Source organism: Pelodiscus sinensis, chromosome 10 (genome assembly GCF_052426305.1).
Source record: "Pelodiscus sinensis isolate ZL-2025 chromosome 10, ASM5242630v1, whole genome shotgun sequence".
NCBI lineage: Eukaryota > Metazoa > Chordata > Testudines > Trionychidae > Pelodiscus > Pelodiscus sinensis.
This window is the reverse complement of record NC_143061.1, coordinates 28,785,489-28,804,580: the sequence shown is the minus strand read 5'-3', so window position 1 is coordinate 28,804,580 and position 19,092 is coordinate 28,785,489. Positions and strand designations below refer to the sequence as shown.

At 39.4% G+C, this 19,092-nt stretch overlaps 1 protein-coding gene across 2 annotated transcripts in view; it reads left to right on the top strand.

The window, feature by feature from the left end:
• LOC102463960 (deacylase AADAC) overlaps window positions 1–10,430 on the top strand; it is a 105,154-nt gene extending 94,724 nt beyond the window's left edge. For both annotated transcript variants that reach the window (XM_075937731.2, XM_006115950.5), the window contains exons 4-5: window positions 3,605–3,776; window positions 5,034–10,430. In XM_075937731.2, the coding sequence (XP_075793846.1) occupies window positions 3,605–3,776; window positions 5,034–5,642 (781 nt within the window). In that variant the 3' untranslated portion in view covers window positions 5,643–10,430. The remainder of the gene's footprint in view (window positions 1–3,604; window positions 3,777–5,033) is intronic.
• The last annotated feature ends 8,662 nt before the right edge of the window (window positions 10,431–19,092 follow it).

The following is a 19,092-nucleotide window of genomic DNA, read 5'->3' as shown; positions in this document are numbered from 1 at the left end:
GAAGCTGCAGCTGCCCAATGCAGGTAGGAGGCAGCCCCAGTTGAGTAGGAACTGGTACAGGTGGTAACCCAGTGCTTCTCCACTTTCTTCATCCACAATAACTGGACTTTGAGTGTCCAGTCAATAGAGATGATGGGACACTGTCAGGTTCCCTTTTCAACTTACTTTCTGCTCAAAAACTGGGCACCTGGCCACTCTAGGAGATGGTGAGAGAAGCTGGTTTTCAATTATTAGGGCAATATTTTATATAATTCTGTATTGATCTATTAAAAAGAGTGGGTCTACTTTTAAGAGACATATATGAAATAGTGAAAAATCATCTACAGATTGGAAGCCATATTTCGCATCTTTTAAACGGTGCCTGAAGCTGCCCTGTGTCTTTTTTCATATTTCAATTTTTACATTTTTATAACTTTGAAATATACAGTTTGATTTTATTTAGAAAATTAGGATTCTTCATTATAAACTAGTTGTAGTGGTGTGTGCACACCCGGTCCTATCATGGGATGGCTAATGGGTGTGTGGGCACCGTGGTCAAGTCTGTTAGTCTGTAACCTCACAACCCAGAGGTCCAAGGCCTAGAGTGAAGGCAATAGCCCTAGTATCCAGGGCAGGGTGGTCTGGCAGCCAGAGCCTATTAGGGTGGCCTCTCGGTACAGGGCAGCATGACCTAATGGCCAATACCATAGGGGCCACCAATAGGGGGCCGAAGGCCCAGGGAGAGGAACCTGGGCCCACCCAACTCCACCGGGTCCTGACCCAGAACTGTAGCCGTGATGGCAGACTCTGCCACTGGCTCAGTGGGGAATCCCACCAAAACATAATCATCTCACCCATCTGGGAGATACCACACCCTCCCTGGGTCACTCCCTATCATAGTCTGCGGTCTGGCAGTCCATGAAGCCTCAGGGTTTCCAGGTTCCTCAGCACAAGTCTTTCCCTGGGACTCCATTGGCCATAGAAGACTATTTTGTTCCTCTGGGTCTCCAGTTTCCACCAGCAGGGGCTGTGGCTAGTTTTCCACCACAGATCCTTCCTCTTCAGTTTCCCTTCTGCCCCTGACTGAGATGAGCTGTTCCCTTTTATACTGGCACAGCACTTCGAGTATGTCCAGTATGGCCATGTGTGTGTGTGTGTGTGTACAGTGTGGTATTAATGACTTCTGGCCTAATGTGGGGTATCCACACCTCATCATGCTAGTTCACTCAGGAATAGATTTTTATAGTTGAATTCTACATCCTTGAAGCAAGAGCTTTATAACAAGCACTCCATTGCTAGAGTGTTGGGCATAATAGAAAAACCTCTACACCAGGTCATTCCTTCCTACAGAAAAGTCCATGAAAAGGGTTGCAGAGGAAGGAAGTTTCCATGCTCTTCTTAGAGTCCCTCCCCACTGCATATTCCACTCTTGTAGGGGGATGGCATATGACATTTCCCTCCCCAAGAAAAGATTGCAGTGGCCACTGTAAAACTTGGAAGATCCCCATGTGTTCATATGGACCCCAAGAAATCTGCAAGTGGCCAGTGCCATTTGTGTGGAGGCCCTGTGCCTCTGTAATAGCTCTGAGCATGGCAGTATCCCACTCCTGCTTTCTGGCAGTGAACATCCCTTATAACTATGGTCTGTACTATAAAGCTTAAGAACGGACATGCCCGATCAGATCAATAGTCCATCTAGCTAATTTTCCTACTTTCCAACAGTGCCATAAAACAGGGAAATTATCACATGAACCATCCCATGTTATCCAGACCCTCCATCCGGCAGTCAGAAGCTTAGGGATACCCACAGCTTGGATTTCTATCCCTGACCATTTTGGCAACGAGCCATTGATGGCCCTATTTTCAATGAACTCAACTAATTCTCTTTTTTTATTCAGTTATACTCTTGGCCTTCAGAAAATTCCCTGGCAATAAGTTCCACGAGTTGACTAGCCACTGTGTGAAGCAGTACTTACCTTTCCTTTAAACCTGCTGTCTATTAATTTCATTGACTGACTTCTGGTTCTTCTGCTATGTGAAGGGGTAAATAACCATTTCACCTTCTCCACACCATTCATTATTTTATAGACCTCAATCATATCCCTCCTTAGTTCACTTTTCCAAGCCGAAAAGTGCCAGTCTTTTTAAACTCTCTTTCTTATTCTAAAACTTCAGAGGGGTAGCCGAGTTAGTCTGTATCAGGAAAACCTTAAAAAACAACAAATAGTCTAATAGCACCTTAAAGACTAAATAGTTACAAGAGGCTCATAAGAACCATTAGTTTGCACTTGGAAAGGAAGATGACCAACACCAGATTCTATACAGTTCATCCAGGAACCCAGGAACCCACCACTGCATTCAGTCTTTAAGGTGCTACTAGACTATTTGTTGTTTTTTAAGTTTTTCCTGTTACAGGCTAACTCGGCTATCTACTCACAGTCTCATTTTTTTCTTCTCCTCCTCCATTTTTTCCTCTCCCTCTTTCTCTCCCCCTCTCCTTCCCTTATTTATTCTTGGACTTCCAACACTCCTGTCATCTGAATAAGTGGGTTGAGCCCACGAAAGCTCATGATAAAATCTAAATGTTTTGTTAGTCTTTAAGGTGCTACTAGACTATTTGTTGTTTTTTAAATCATTCTTATTGTACTTTTTCTAATTCTAATATGTGTTTGCTCAGCTGAAGTTACAAAAACTTCATGCACTATTCAGTGTGTAGGTGTATCATGGCTTTGTGTAATGGCCTTCTGATATTTTTTGTCTTATTATTGATCCCCGTCTTAATGGTTCCAAACATTCCATTAGCTTTTTTTTTACTGCCTCTGCAGATTGAGCAGATGTTTTCAGAGAACGTTCTATGATAACACCAAGAGCTCTTTCTTGAGAGGTAACAGCTAATACAAAATGATGAAGTCTGAATGTGTAGTTGGTATTATGTTTTCCAATGTGCTGTACTTGGCATTTATCAACACTGAATTTCATCTACCATTTTATTTCCCCATCACCCAGTTTTGTGAGATCCCTTTGTTTAACTCTGCAATCTGCTTTGGATGTTAGGCTGTCGTGCCTAATTACTCAGGATGGTTATGTAGCTGTGTGTCTTTTTTTCAAAGGATTGTCCACTGGGAATTCATTATTAAAGGTCAAACATGGATTTTATTTTCAGATCACTATCCAAATGTGACTATCACAGAGCCATTTGCAATGCTGAGCAAATAATTGATGAGCATGGGTGCCTAATTACAGAAAAACTGCAGAACACAATAATGCAATCAATTGAAGACTACTTCTAGGATTCTATTGTTTTCATAGCCTCCTCTTTGCAATAGGAAATTGCCTTGATGCACCAGATGCCAATGCAGTAATTACATTATCTTGTAAGACTAATATTAAATCAACGGGCACTCCAATAGATTGTGAAAATGCACATTAATTCCCTTACGTTCTGAGTGTGACATGGCTGTTTCTCAATATTTCCTTCTAGAATTGTCAGGTTGGAAAAAACAGTTGTGTGTCAGAAATTTTTTGCCACTGAAATAATGTGTGAATGTTCATACAAATCAACAACTTTGAAACATGTTTGTTTTGTCAAGCAGCTCCAAATAATACCTGTTTTTCTTGCCCACAGGTATAGATTAGCACCCAAGTATCATTTTCCAGTTCAGTTTGAAGACGTGTATACTGTAGTGAAGTTTTTTCTACAAAACAGTGTTCTTGCACAATATGGGGTGGACCCACATCGGATCTGTGTTTCAGGAGATAGTGCAGGAGGTAACTTGGCCGCAGCAGTGGCACAGAAGGTATGTGGCTTATATTTTACAGGTCTAGAGAGTTTGTTCTACTCATTTTTCTTACCAGGGTAATTCAGCAACACCGCACGCAAATATCTCTGTTCATTAAAGAAAAATGTGCCTCCCAATTATTTTTCATCTACATTTATGCTGGTGTCAGTGAGCGGCTGTAAGTGCGTAGAGAGAAAACATCAGTTCTCAGGTTGGTGAATGTGGTTTTAATGTCTCAGATTGAACAAACTGCTGCAGCACACAATATACTTTAGTTGTTATTAGTGATGCTTCTACTTAGTAACACTATAGCAGTTCCTGATAAAACTCTGCAGCAGATGTCAGAACATGTTTGGGGGGCACTTTCTAAATCTGCATACTCCTTCAGAAAAAAGCTCTACTTCATAAAATAATAATTAGTGTCAAGTCATGCAGCCATTTCTCAGGTGAAAGTCCATATAAAAGGGATTTAAAAAAAATGCAGAATTTGGTCTATTTTGATTAAAGTGCTATTCCAAAAGGTGATTAAATGTGAGCAACTGATCTGTGTTAATACAGTTTTGTAAGCAGGTTGTTCTGTTTAGTTAAGACACTCAATCTGTACTGAAGGATGTCTGCTCTGGGAAAAACTTGTATTTTGTATTGTTGCTGCTTTGGAAGTGTTCCATGTTCATGGTGGTCAGTACAGCTGGGTGAAGGCTAGCATGACATTTTAAGCAACCATGATGTTGAATTTATTTCATGTACTCTCATTTTGTTCTTCATGCGTTAAGGATGCATGAAAGCTCAATTATTATAGCTCTAAATCTCTCCTCGGATTTAATAAGACAAGTGGATACAGTTTATGTAGTGCAAAATAATTAATGAAGTCTCAAAAAAATCTATGCTTCATAAATCATGAATATTACAAAATAGCATTTTTTGCTCATTAGAAATGCACCAGTGACTTCCAATTAATGCCCTTTAAAGAAGAACATTTTCAGATGTATTATTTTCATTCAGAGTAAGAAACAATATGGAGCCATTTCTTCACTTAGCACTTTATAGGGCAAAACAGTTAATATCATTCAGGATTCTGCTCAGGGCTTTTATACAACAATGTTGTCTTAGTGACCTTCCTATGAACTAAAAGGTTTTTTTTAAATAATCTGTTATGTTTTACTTTATTTTGCTTATACTGTAAAATAAACATATTAATTCCATTTATTGTAGGATCTTCACTCATTGTCGGGAAACTGAAACCTTTGATTATGTAAATATTTTAATTTTTTACAGCTGCTAGAGGACCTTGAAGTTAAAGTTAAACTTAAGATCCAAGTCTTACTTTACCCTGCTCTTCAGACCCTTGATCTGGATTCGCCATCCTATAGAGATAATGAGAACAAGCCGATTCTACCCAGGTCATTGATGGTCAGATTCTGGAGTGAATACTTTACTACTGACATCTCTCTCAAAGAAGCAATGGCTTCCAATAGGCATGTCCCTGCAGAATCAAGCCATTTGTTTAGGCTTGTAAACTGGAGTAATTTGCTGCCTGAAGAATTTAAAAAGGATCATGTTTATGTGGGCCCAAAGTATGGAAGTTCCAGGTTTGGAAAAAAATATCCAGGATTTCTGGATCCAAGAGCAGCACCACTCTTGGCTGATGACACCAAGTTACTTGGCTTACCTATGACATATGTCCTCACATGTCAACATGATGTCTTGAGAGATGATGGACTCATGTATGTCTCACGACTTAGAGAAGCAGGAATTGAAGTAATACATGACCACATTGAGGGAGCAATTCATGGGGTTCTAATGTTTATTACAAGCCCAACTCATTTAGCTCTAGGACACAGAGTTGCAAATAAATATATTGAGTGGTTAAATATGAACTTATAAAGTGAAAATGCATATTTAATGCATTTGGCTCTTAATCATGGGTCTGGTTGGAACACTGTATTTGGGGAGAAAATGATCCCCACCAAACACTGTGGATGTGAAATTGCCAAAGCATAGTCCCCAAGGAATATCTGTCTTTCAGTACTTGTCTATAACAATCGATGCTCCATGACTTATTAGCCTGTATGTGTGCTGATCCTTCTTAGTGTCCTTCCCCATGTCCTTGAATGGCTATCAGTGATTACATAACAACAGAATGTTTGTTGTATCCTATTTAATATCATCCGTAGCAATCAGTTCCCATAGTCATCAGTGAGAAATGAGTCTGGAGATGGAGATGAATGGCAGTTTAGGAACCAAATTCCATTGTTGAAGTAAGGAAACAATTTTATCTAAGCCTGACATGCCTTTATGGCTTGCACTTGTGTGGGTATGTTTGTCTTCTTGGCAGAGTTTAAGGAAGCAGTTGAAAAAATAACTGAATTTGAATATGACTGCTTTTTATAAATAGATAATTAGGTTTTGTGCCATTATTAGACTTTGTCTGATCACAATCATTAACTTTTGTTTACTGGAAGGAAAAAAATGTAATTTAACAGCATTGGGTACTGTATCATCAAAACAAAATGCTGAAGATTACAACCTTACAATAACTCCATTTTGTGGCTTGTGTTTCTCTTATTACTCATTACATGTAAACCTTATGATTTCAGGGTTGCTGAATTTATTCCGTTAGTATAATATTTGCATACAGCACAATTTTAAATCTATACTTACTCATGGTATGGACTCAAGACACAAATCTCAGTCAATATTGCATGTATATGCTTTACCACAAACATAAGTACATTACAAATGTGTCTAAAATGTTTTGGAATTCATTAAAAGTCACATCCCTGAATTTTTGTTTGTTTTGTACATATATCTATTTGAATATTTATTGATTTTTGATGTGCTGGTAACGTGTATTTTCTCTCTAAGAAAAACTCAGTCTTCAAGAAGGCAACCTTTTTACAGCTATGTAAAAAAGAGAACTTGTGTGTAATGATTATCCTATTTTTCCTTCATTTTTTCATCATTGTTATAAAAATTAAACTTGCCTTTGATTCTACCACAATGTACTGTGCATCTTTCAAACTCTTGTGTTTATAGGAGAGAATAAAGAAGCTCACTCTGTATATATAAAAATAAGCAGTATAATTAATTTGGGCCAAATCCTATGAGATGATGGACCCCCCACATTGATTTTGATGGAGTTATAAGTGGTCAGTATCTTCTAACCATCTTGAAGACTTTTGTCCCTTTTGAAAGGAAAGTAGTTGAAATAAATGTATCAATAAAAAAGAAGTGATGTGAGCCTGGGACTACATATGAATTATACTAGATTCGGAGCAGGAACCTTACCAAGCTTTGTGCAGTGTGGACAACTATGCATAGCTCAAGAAGCACAGTTCCTCTTTTCTAACAGCAGGGGGCTTCATGGAACTAAAGAACATTCTCTTAGGTGTGCTCTCTCTCTTGAAAATTAGTCTGTAAAGTTTGCATGTTTTCCCAACACACTATCTAGTTAATGCTCACCTATATTTTCAGGCTGACCCTTCTTTTTATTGTAATATAATCATGTATATTGTAGTTGCCTCTGCTTCAGTTTTGGGTGAATACTATCATAGACAGATAAGAAAATTCTAAGGCTTGCTGTGAAATAGGCCATTTTAATCCCCATTCTATTTTCCTTACTCAGAATGGTTTCCTCTAGTTTCAGCAATAGAAAAAGCTGGTTTTAAATTACATAGTGAGGCTTCAAGTATCATTTTATGGGTATTAGCTCAGGGAAGAAAGGAGGTGCACAACTGGCGGCAAACATGGAGATCAGTAGTCAGGAGCTGAATTGTGTGGCCATTGTTGCTTATCATCTTTTTAATCGTTTTTATCCACACAAACACCAAAGCACTGCTGCTAAAATGACATTCTGATTATAAATGTTTAGAAAAGGTCACTCCTCATTCAGTCTGTTAGAAGAGTTCAAATAATAAATAGAAGAGTGGTTGTTCCCCTCCTCTCCTCATGTATACATGTTGCAGGAACTGAGATTTGGGTACATACTGACCAACAAGATACTAATATTTTAAAGCACAGTTGGTTTTGCACATGTAAACAACTCTGCCCTAGATAGAAAAACAGTGTGTTGGCTCAGCTTTTTGAAATTCTGAAAAATATAAAATGTGACTTGAGATGGAAAACATAGATGAGTTAAATTTAAGCCTTAAATATTTTGTTGAATTTTGAAAGGACCTCCCTCCCCCCAAAAAAGTTCCCAACACAACATTCAGGGCATCACTATTAGAACTCAGGATACATCCATATTGCAGGCTAAAGTCGAGTTAAGATACACAACTTCAGCTATGTTAATTGCATAGCTGAACTCAAAGTACCTTAACTCAACTTTTGGCGCTGCCTACACAGCAGGAAGTCAAAAGAAGAATGCTCTTTCTTCGACTTCCATTGCTCATGAAATAAGGGTTACAGAAGTTGGAGTAAGAAGCCCATTATTTCAAAATTATTTCAAAATAATGGGCTTGCTGTGTAGGGCTATGTCTAGACTGCAGAGATTTTCCAGAATACTGGAGGTATCCCAGAAAAGCTCTGCTGCATCCAAAGAATGTGTCTGCTTTCCCCCCAAAAATTCCGAAAAGCAGAAACATTTTTTGGCATTCTTGTAAACTTCATTTTATGAGGAAGAAGGGATGTTCCGAAAGAGGGTTTTTTCCGACATTTGGCTCTGTGTAGCTGGGCCAAATGTCGAAAAAGCCTTTTTCAGAAGAAAAGCAGAAAAAGATTCGCAAATTGTGATTTGCAATTTGTGTATCTTTTTCCGACTTTTCTTTGTAGTGCAGACATAGGCTAGACACGCACTCTGTTATTTTGAAATAACATAAGTTATTTCAAAATAAGTGTGTAGTGTAGACATAGCCTCATTTGTCCCTTCATTACTAAATGCACCTGTTGTTAAGCTTTGTTTGGCTAAGTCTAGACTGCAAGCCTCTTTTGAAAGAAGCTTTTTCAAAAGATACTTTTGAAAAAGCCTCTTTCGAAAAAAAGCATCTAGACTACAACCAGTACTTTTGAAAAAGCAAGCCACTTTTTTGAAAGAGAGTACCCAGGCAGTCTGGATGCTCTCTTTCAAAAAAGCACAGATTGTATTACATAGAGCCTTTTTTCAAAAGAGCACTTTGAAAAAAGGCGTTATTCCTCATACAACGAGGTTTTCTGTGGTCGAAAAAACTGCTGCGTTCTTTCGATTTACTTTCGAAAGAACACAGCAGCAGTCTAGACACAGAGAAAGTTTTTTTTAAAAAAAGGCCACTTTAAAACAAAAACAAAAACAAAAACCTGTAGTCTAGACACACCCAGAAATACAGAAAGATTGGAGTTAGGCATGGGGTTGGCCTGACTGACATTTCTAAGCTATTGTCAGGCTTCTATAGTTAAGCTTAAAAGGTGACTTTCATAGTTTTTAATGTTTTTACTCTGTATACATTTTATATACATTTAGACTGATGGGGTGGCTGCAAAGGATTTAGGAATGAGTCAGGACAGAGTGGGAAGGCGGTTCAGAGGGAGTAGGAGGCACTGTCAATGTTTGGGTAGCTCCAAGTGTGGCATTATGTAAATTTAAATTACAGAAGGAGCTGACTTGCATAGTCACACCTAATTTCCAAATAATTATGAATGTCCTCCCATACAAAATTGTGCTGAATCAGGGTTGGTGACTGGATCTTGCTGTCTATCTGCAAGACAGGTTTGCTGTCCCCACCCTACCCTGAAGCAGGCATTTAGTCTATACAACCCAGGCAGTTCTTGGCCACTCTTAGCCATTGTATGGCAATTGGCCCCAATTGTAGGGATGAATTGTGATGTATAAGCTGACACTGAGACCCACCAAACTCATCCCCAATAAGGGCACCCAAACATCCTTTAGAATTTAGATAGAAACAATCCATACCCTATCAGAGGGACAGTATGTTAGTCTGGATCTGCAAAAGCAACAAGGAGTCCTGTAGCACCTTAATCTTCACCCTAGTGAGCTGGATTCAAACTGACATACTAGTGAAAAGATTTGTTGCTCACTTGCAAATTCATTGATGCATCCCTGCCCTTAGTATGTTCTAAGTCAGACGCGCTCAACCTCAGGAATTCTTATACTTTGCTTAAAAAAAAATCCACATAGAAAAACATGTAATTTGCAAAGCCAGTCACCCCAAAATAAGAAAATGTTAGTACTAACGTAGACCATGCAACCCTAATTGTATTTGCTCTTATCTATGAGGACATAGGTCTCAATTACATTTCATTATCAAGGATTTCAGCCTGGGACCTTTCCATCTACTAAATCGAGGAGACTTGTATTGCTAATAGAATAGTGATAGAAATGTAGCCGTGTTAGTCTCGACACTCTCCGCGGGGGGGCTGAACAAAGACCCCAGCTATCTTACCCATTACAAAGATAGCTTCCCCAATTATCACCTCTAATACTATTAACTCACAGACATCTACCCTTCCCCACCTCTAATATCATTAACTCACAGGCATTCACCTTCCTTCCCCCCCCCCCCCCCGCATTCCCCTTCTGTTCTGAAATGTGATTTGCCTTTTCATATGTGTTCATTTTTTTAATTGTATCCTTTGGTATATATGTCTGTGACTATTTTCTTCCACTATTTGATCTGAGGAAGTGGGTCTGGCCCACGAAAGCTCATCATCTAATAAACCATCTTGTTAGTCTTTAAAGTGCTACATAGTCTTGTATTTTGTATTGCTAAGGCATTTGGATGCTTTTGAAAAATCCTCTACAAAAAGGGAAGCTGGCTAAGGGAATTGCTTCAGTTTCTATCATAAATGAATAGGGCTGAGACATTCAAGCTAGCAGAGACAATACTCCCTTCTCACTTAACAGTGTGTGCCATGTCAAGCAAAGGACTCATTTTTCTGAGGGGACAGTTGCTATTACATGTCCATAATGAAAATATGAAATTCTAATTAGCAGTTGGCAGGGGGGTAATGGAATGTTCTGTGACCTAATTCTCCATCTTCTAGGGCATCTTGTGTTTGATTTTAGGAAGGCGTTTTAAAAACTAAAGACAGATTTTCTTAGCTACTCCATGAGATATGTTTTAATTAAACTACCCTCAGGCTACATCTACACTGCAAGGTTTTTGCATAAAAAAATGGCCGTTTTTGCGCAAAAACCTGTGGAGCGTCCAAACCTCAAATGCGCTTTTGCTCAAGTAAATTGGCAGTAAAACAGCATATCAGAGGGCTTTTTCTGGCATCGGTAAACCTCCTTTTATGAGACATAACTCCTTTTTATGCTGCAGCTGTTATGCAAAAAGGCATGTGTGGATGCTCCGCAGGGGTTTCTTGAACAAATAGAGCCTAGCCGAAAAAGCACAGGTACTCTGATGGCCATTCTGTTAATGGCCGTCAAAGCTTTCTTGTGCAAGAGCGTCCATGCAGTGTGGACGTGCTTTTGCGCAAGAAGTTTTTGCACAAGAACTCTTCTGCAAAAGACTTCTTGCGCAAAAACCTTGTAGAATAGACGTAGCCTCAGCTCAGAACTGTCCTTGCTTCATGTAGCGGTGCTATATTTAATGCCCAATAACACCAAAGTATTATTTATACTATGTTGGTTGTATTTGGAGGAAAGAAAACTAATTCATACTTGCAAAAGGGTGGGGGAAGTTACAAAACTGCTGCTCTAGTACTTACATACTACCTAAGTACTATACATACAGTAAATATAGCTCTAAAACCCATTGACAGAGTATTCATCTGTGAAAGCAATTTTTTGCATATACAGAGAGACATCCAGTCAAACAAACTATGCGTACCATTAATAATAAGCACCAGAGCTTGACTGGCTCATGAAATTATATTTTTTTACGGCAAAAGCTAGACAGTTGCTGCATTTGATAATGGAGAAAGGCATGAAGCCTCACCAACATGAAAATAGAGTGGACATAGTCCATGTACGTGTAATCTAGATTGAAACAAATGTGCATGGGAAATTTCTGTTTGTGTTTATTCTTACAATTGTTAATGCAGTTGTTAATATGTAGGTATTAGAAGTTACAAGTAATTACCTAGGTTTTGAGTAACTATACAGTGGTTAAGCATTAAATCTCCAGTGTGTTTTCCAGGCCCACTGACATGGGGCGATCAGAGGTCAGTTGCTCTGGGGCCTGGCGACTCAAAAGAGCCTAGGGCTACCAGCTACCATCATGGTGTCGATGCTCGGGGTCCTTTAAATCACAGCTGGAGCGCCACACGAGTGCTCTGGGTGATTTTAAGGGCTGGGTCAGTGTGACACAGTACATTTCTGGTGGCTCTGAAGGCTGAGTGGGGAGTGTGCGCTATGGTCTGGGTGGCACTGAGTGCTGGCTGTCCCAACTCCACCCCCTCCTCCTGAGGGCACGCCCCTTCCAGGAGTAGGGAGCTGCTCTCTCTCTCACACACACACCTTGTATAGTGGCTCAGCGAAGCTGTTAGCTCCCCTGTTGCTTTGGTGTGACTTGTATTCCCTGTCACATGTTGTTTGCATGCCAGTGTTTAGCTCCTTTCTTAATGAACTATGGGCATAATCTGCATAGCTCCATTGAAATCTCTCATTTACTAATGTTGTTATCTCTATTTTTTTTAGTAATTAAATAGCCTAACCAAGGCCATTATTCTAGGCACTAAACACACAGTGTGGTGAGATGGTGCCTGCACAGTTACCTAAGTATAAAAGAAGTATACATAAACTTCAGCACACACGCTTCAGGTGTTCTGAAGGTCGGGTATATGCAAAGTCTTACAGCTTTGTGACTTTCTGCATGCTAAGGGTTACTTAAAGATGGCATGTTTACTGTGCATTGAGTTTGGTGGGACTACTTGCAGCTGTAAACTCTATGCTGGTACTAAGACATTTGTGGTATTGGGGATTCTTTTTAAAGTCAGAATCATTCAAAGTGAGAACTAAGCATTCAATTAGTAATTTCAGTAACTTTAGACTAGTGCTTCATAACTTGCAGCCTGTGGGCCACCTGCAGCCCAATCAGTGCAGTGCTGCGTCCCATGTGTCATCCTCAGAGCCATACAGGTAGTACTGGATACAGCTCACATAACACATTGTAGGCCATGTATGTAAATAGGTTGAGAATCAATACTACACATAAACTTAGTGCTGAAAGAACGGCCAGTAGAGGACAGTATGCCACAAAAGTATATGATGAACTAACAGCATTGTTGTGATACTTTAAATTGTTTATCTGCTATAATACATGAGTTATTCAACACATGAAGGCTGTGTCTACACTGGCCACTTATTCCGGAAAAGCAGCCGTTTTTCCGGAATAAGCTGCGAGCTGTCTACACTGGCTGCTTGCTTTTCTGGAAAAGCAATGATGATCTACTGTAAAATCGTCATTGTTTTTCCGGAAAAACTATGCTGCTCCCGTTCGGGCAAAAGTCCTTTTCCGGAAAAACTGTTCTGGAAAAGGGCCAGTATAGACAGCACAGTAGTCTTTTCCGCAAAAAAGCCCCGATCGCGAAAATGACGATTGGGGCTTTTTTGCGAAAAAGCGCGTCTACATTGGCCACGGACACTTTTCCGGAAAAAGTGCTTTTCCAGAAAAGCATCCTGCCAATGTAGACGCGCTTTTTCCGGAAATACTTATAACGGAAAACTGTTCCATTTTAAGCATTTCCGGAAAAGGGTGCCAGTGTAGACATAGCCAAAATGTTTTCCTAAAAAGGAGAGTGAACAAATACATTGGTAGCTTGGAAAAAATGGAAGTTTATATTTTAGCCTAAAATCAGGCCCAGGACTTGCACCAACCTTAACAACAACAAAAGTTATTTGTTTGCAGAAAAACATGCCACTATAGCCATAAACAACGTTGTGAAATCTCCATGTATATAAAAACACAAGAAGATTTACTCATGGTTGCTCAGGTACTTAACTCAATTTTTGTTTTTTGGAAAATAAAATTAAAATGTACGTGTTTCATTTAAATAATTGCTCTAGGGAAGGGCTGAAGGGTTCAGCATATAGGCTGTCCCTGGAAGAGAGGACTACCTCAGCCCTCTCTCACCATAGTAGATTAGGACATAGGTGAGAATCACCTCTCCATGGCCGCTGCAGCTCCAGCAGTCAGGTGGGGGAGGAGTGCATGTCCCCTGGCTGGGGCAAGTCCAGATTTGTCTGTCCCCTGTGCTCCCCAGGCAGAGTGAGGAATGGAACAAACTGTGCACCTTCCCATCTCCCTGACAAAGGGAAACAGCCACCCATGTCCCCATACAAATGAGGAGTGGGAGGCTTTAGCCCCCCTGCCTTCCCAAAAGAACACGTGTGAGGTGGGAAGTGCAAGTTGGAGGGTTTGCATGGGGGAGGCACATCCATCAGTCAGGCATTTACACTTGCCAGTTGATTCTGTCTCTATTCTCTATGATTTTATGAGAAGCAATCCCATTCCAGGCACATTCCCTTTTTCTGGCACAACCCTTAACTTACTTTAAGTTAAGATAAGAGAAATTTTGTAGGCCTTGCTCTTATTGTTTAGGAGAAGTTCTTGAACAAATAGACAGACAAATGCTCTCAAATATACAGTAGGGCTACGTCTACACAGGCAAGAGTTTGCGCAAATACTTTTAACGCAAGAGTTTTTGCGTTAAAGTATTTCCGCAAGAGAGCGTCTACCCTGGCATATGCTTTTGTGCAAGAGATGTGCTTCTGCACAAAAGCATCCATGCCAGTGTAGATGCTCTCTTGCACAAGAAAGCTCCGATGGCCATTTTAGCCATTGGGCTTTCTTGCGCAAGAAATTCATGTTGCCTGTCTACACTGGCCTCTTGTGAAAGAACAGTTGTGCAAGAGGCCTTTTTCCTGAGCGGGAGCATCATAGTTCTTGCTCAAGAAGCACTGATTTCACACATTAGAACATCAGTGTTCTTGCGCAAGAACTCCCCGCCAGTGTAGGCAGGCAGCACGTTTTTGCGCAAAAGCAGGCGCTTTTGCACAAAATCATGCCAGTATAGACATAGCCTAGATGAAGAAGCTATAGGTAAACATGCATAGTACACTAGTAATGAGAGTAAAGTGTCTCAAAATGCTTTATACATAGGCTGAACTCTAAACTGTATGACCAAGTGTTCTTTTGGGAATGGTCTTCATACAAGACTAGACTGACAGCCCATCAAGCCTAGAATATCTGCTTGACATTTCAGAAGAAGGCTGTGTGCACCTGGATAAACTGCCTCTTATTTTCCAGCCTGCAATTAACTCATACCTTGAAATATAAGGACCAGTATCTATTCAAATCTACAGAAGCTAGTATAATTACAGACATTATTTCTTTTGAAATAACTAGGTCTGAGCTGTTTTTTTAAACAGATTTGCTAAATAATTTGCCTTACATTAATTACAGTTGGGGAAACACCTGTTCAGCGGTTATGTATACATTTATTATTATAGGGCCTAGAAGCCTTAGTTGTACACAAGAATCCCATCGTGGTAGGTGCTGTAGAATTGACATCCTCACACAGAACTTGAGTTCAGTCTAGTCATTTTTGTTTGGCTAGCTTGCTTTTGTTTCTTTAACATTTTTGTGTATCTGTTCATTCATGTCAGAATCCGCTGATATGAGAAATGAAGTACTACAAAACTTGTAGCTATTTCTTTTCTTGTAGAATTCCTTATCAAACAGAAACAAGGGATGCTTTAGAAATCTCCTGAGGCAGCCCTGCTTTCACAAGAACTCCAGACCAAATTCTAGAGAATTTTGGAAAGGCACAGATAAACTTAAAAATTATTACCATCATCATTATTTGATGACACATATAAAAGTGGACCAATTTGTGATGGCTGGGTTCAATCAGCAGGTACTTTCTTTGAAGGGTGAATTTTATGCTCCGAAGTCTGAGGTTTCCTTTTTAACAAAAAGAAAAGTTTTTAGTTCTTTTGGAATAAATAAACCCCCAGAAGCAAGCAGTACATGCCGCATTGTGCCAACAGTTGGAAACAATAGCTCTAAGACATTATTTACATTGGAATACTCAGAAAAGTTAAAACCAACGAACTAAAGGTATGAATCTAAAGCTGATTGAACACCAAGGCCTTATTCAGAAGCAAAGTGGCCTGAGTTTGCTTTTGTTATATTTTAGGGGATTAAGAAGATTAAGCCCCTAAAGTAGTATGAGCTCTGCCCTTTTTTTGTTAGATGAGTATTTATGCTGAAGCCTAACATTGGAGATCAAAATGTCAACTTTAACTACTTCATTGCTGACCGAAGCACACAAAGTAAAGGTATTGTGGTTTTATGAAATTCTGCACCATTAAGTGTTACCTTATTTTGGTCTCATGAGTCTGGATTGTGACAGGAGTTTGGGAGAATGGAACAAAATAACATTCTGACAATCTGACCTTTTTATAACCTTTTTCTGGTGCCACTACTGGCATTTTTTGCTTCAGTATTTGTTTTCCACAAATACTCTCAAATATTTGCTGAAAACACATGGAGTTGGGGAACCTTTTTCCAGATAATTTGTTTGTTAGAATCTCTATAGAAAGTGAATGCAAAGGGAAACAAACATGAAGAGAATTCATTTAAAAACTCAAATATTTGCAGGGCTAGAGATTGTATTTTTGCAGTATTTGCCCATCTCCAGTCAGATATACTTTACAACCACTAGAATTATGGACACAGTACTTCTGGTAATCAAAAGTTCTTTTGTACCTATCCATAAGTTTCAAGCCCATCAGCCTATTGCTTTTGTAAATAGGGCTCAGTCTTTCAAAGACAGACATAAGATGCCATTGCACGTTTCTGAGACAAGTACTTTGAAAACTGACTGATGATTTATTAATGCTGAAATACAAATGAGTCCCAGAGGAAAAAAGTTTCAGACTAGATAAATGTTTTTCTGCCATGGAGATCACATCATTTTGGATTCCAGATTCAGTCTGACAAGGTTGGTCTGCATGGCCCTGACATTGCTACTGATCTTGTACCACTAATGGATTCGAATGAATTTCTCTTGAAGTACTGCAATGCCCAGGGCTGAGACAGAACAGTGTAATGGAGGCTTTGTTCCCTACTGACTTGGACATTGCTTCAAAAGAGTTGCTTTGATGTGGTCTGAAGGCACTTGGTTACTATAATGATGGGTGTGACCTAAAACCCCAGGTGGTTTAATTGCCCCCCTACAAATTTAAATTTAAGCTGTGAGACAAGGTCTGCAAAGTAGCTTCAGCCTGTCAGCAGACACCCTGTGTGTCAAATGTGTCTCTCTCTGAATTGGAAGTAGTGGTTTCATTTAAAAAAAAATCATATCATGGTTCTTGGAAAGGGCCAGTATCTGCCTCCATGAAAGGACTGATATTTAAGAGGGGGGCTTTTTTAATGACTGGCTGACTCTCTTGGGAACCAGCCAAAAGAAATATTTCTGGGATGGGGCAGTAGGCTATTTTTACTACAAAAGGAAAGTATGAGAGTCAGGCATTTATCTTAAGGAGCATGAAGGAAGCCCCCAGAATTCACCCTGAGGGAAAGGAATCCTGGGTGAGCTTTGCAGAAGGGGCACCTTTCAAGTTTTCGTGAAGGGAGAATATACAAAATCAACATTCTGAGATGGGATCAAAAGAAATGTCTGTTTGAGTCAGTTAAGAACGAGTGGTGTAAGGAGGAGCCATTTTGACTAAAGTAGGCTACAGGCTCAGAGTTTCATGATGATGATGATAATGGAAGGAGAATCTCCTCTGAACTATAATTATTTAAAATAAAACAATAATAATAAAAGGCCCTTATCCATAGCTGTGAATAGAAAACAAAAAATGCAATAGACACATATGACCCTGGGGCGGACCTCATACCAGGCATAATACATCTAGCCAAGGGTTTTGTCCCAGCCTGCTGTGGCTGTGTCTCCAATTAATTGCCAAACTCTATTAGCTATTCTGATGTCAGCCAAAGATGCTGGTGAATAAATAAAGACATTTTGGCAGAGAAATGCTGCAAATTAGAAAAAAGTCTGCTTCATTTTAGTTCCATTTAAAGCATAAAAGAGAACAGATGTTTGCAAAGATAATACACTAAAAGGCTTTACATACCAACAGCTGGCTTGAAGATACAAAATAAAACAATTACTTTCAATGTTCTGCGAGAATGATGACTGAGCAATAGTTAGTCCTGGCCTGCTTAGTGACTCTATTAATTTATCACATCGGCGACCCATAATTTCACTCAGCCAGCATTCCTAGCCATCATCATCTACCAGTCACCTTCTGCTGCCTCAAATGGCTCTGCACTTTCACCTGGACCACCTTGCATGCATGATGAACATTCCCTGAAAAAAACATCAGTTCATTCTTCCTTAAGGCTCATTTGTGCCGTAATGCCTATAAACTCTAGCTGCTAATTATGACTATAGAGTTGATGAGGTGTAACTTCCTCTTTTTCCCATTCCTTCAATTTTTACCTTTCTCAGTCCCACTTTCCTGACATGTTTCTTCACCCCATCTTTATCCTAGTAAGAAACAAAGAAATCAACCTACCTAGCAACACCAAAACTTTGCCTGTGTACACATCAATACATGACTACATATGTAAAGGCAAATCTTAATAGATGCACCAACATTTTCAAATGGGCTCATTTCTGAAAACATGGCCTTTGGATGTTGTTTTGTTGTTTCTTTGGCATGCAGATGTATTACTACATAGAAGAAACCTGCTGGTTTATTCAGGCTTTATTCTACCTGGTTGTCTAAAGCAGCAAAATATTTAGTGGCTGTTTGCTATGTCAATGACAAGGTAGTATAATAGGAGTGTGCTCTGCAGTTTGCTCTAGCAGTAAACTAGAAGCTATACTTAGCCTTACAAAAGAAACACTATCAAATCATGAGAATACTGTTGTATAGTTTACATAAATCCATTCATCTTTCTAAATGAATGAAGAAAATAAATTTATCAGATATGTAGGTAACTTTTAGAAGCAATGCTTTTAAATAGTAGCTGCGCTAATGGGCTTGTCTTTTCCAGAGAAAATATAAAATGTACTTTTATAGCACACAGAGCAACTTATCTGTCACTAACTTAAAAAAGAAATCCCTTAACAGGAGATGTGAAGCCCCTTTTTAACACGTTCATGCTAATACAATCTACAAATTGGACGTAATAAAGTTTTATTTCTCTCATGCTTTCTGTGGTGATAGTTAGACGCTGAGCCTATGTTTCTCTGTGTGTAATGATGTATTTGTTTTTAACTTGCTTTTAACAACCACCAAGGCTGTGTCTAGACTGGCTGGTTTTTCCAGAAAATCAGCCGCATTTCCAGAAAAACTTGCCAGCTGTCTACACTGGCCGTTTGAATTTCCGCAAAAGCACTGACTTACTACTGTAAGAAATCAGTGCTTCTA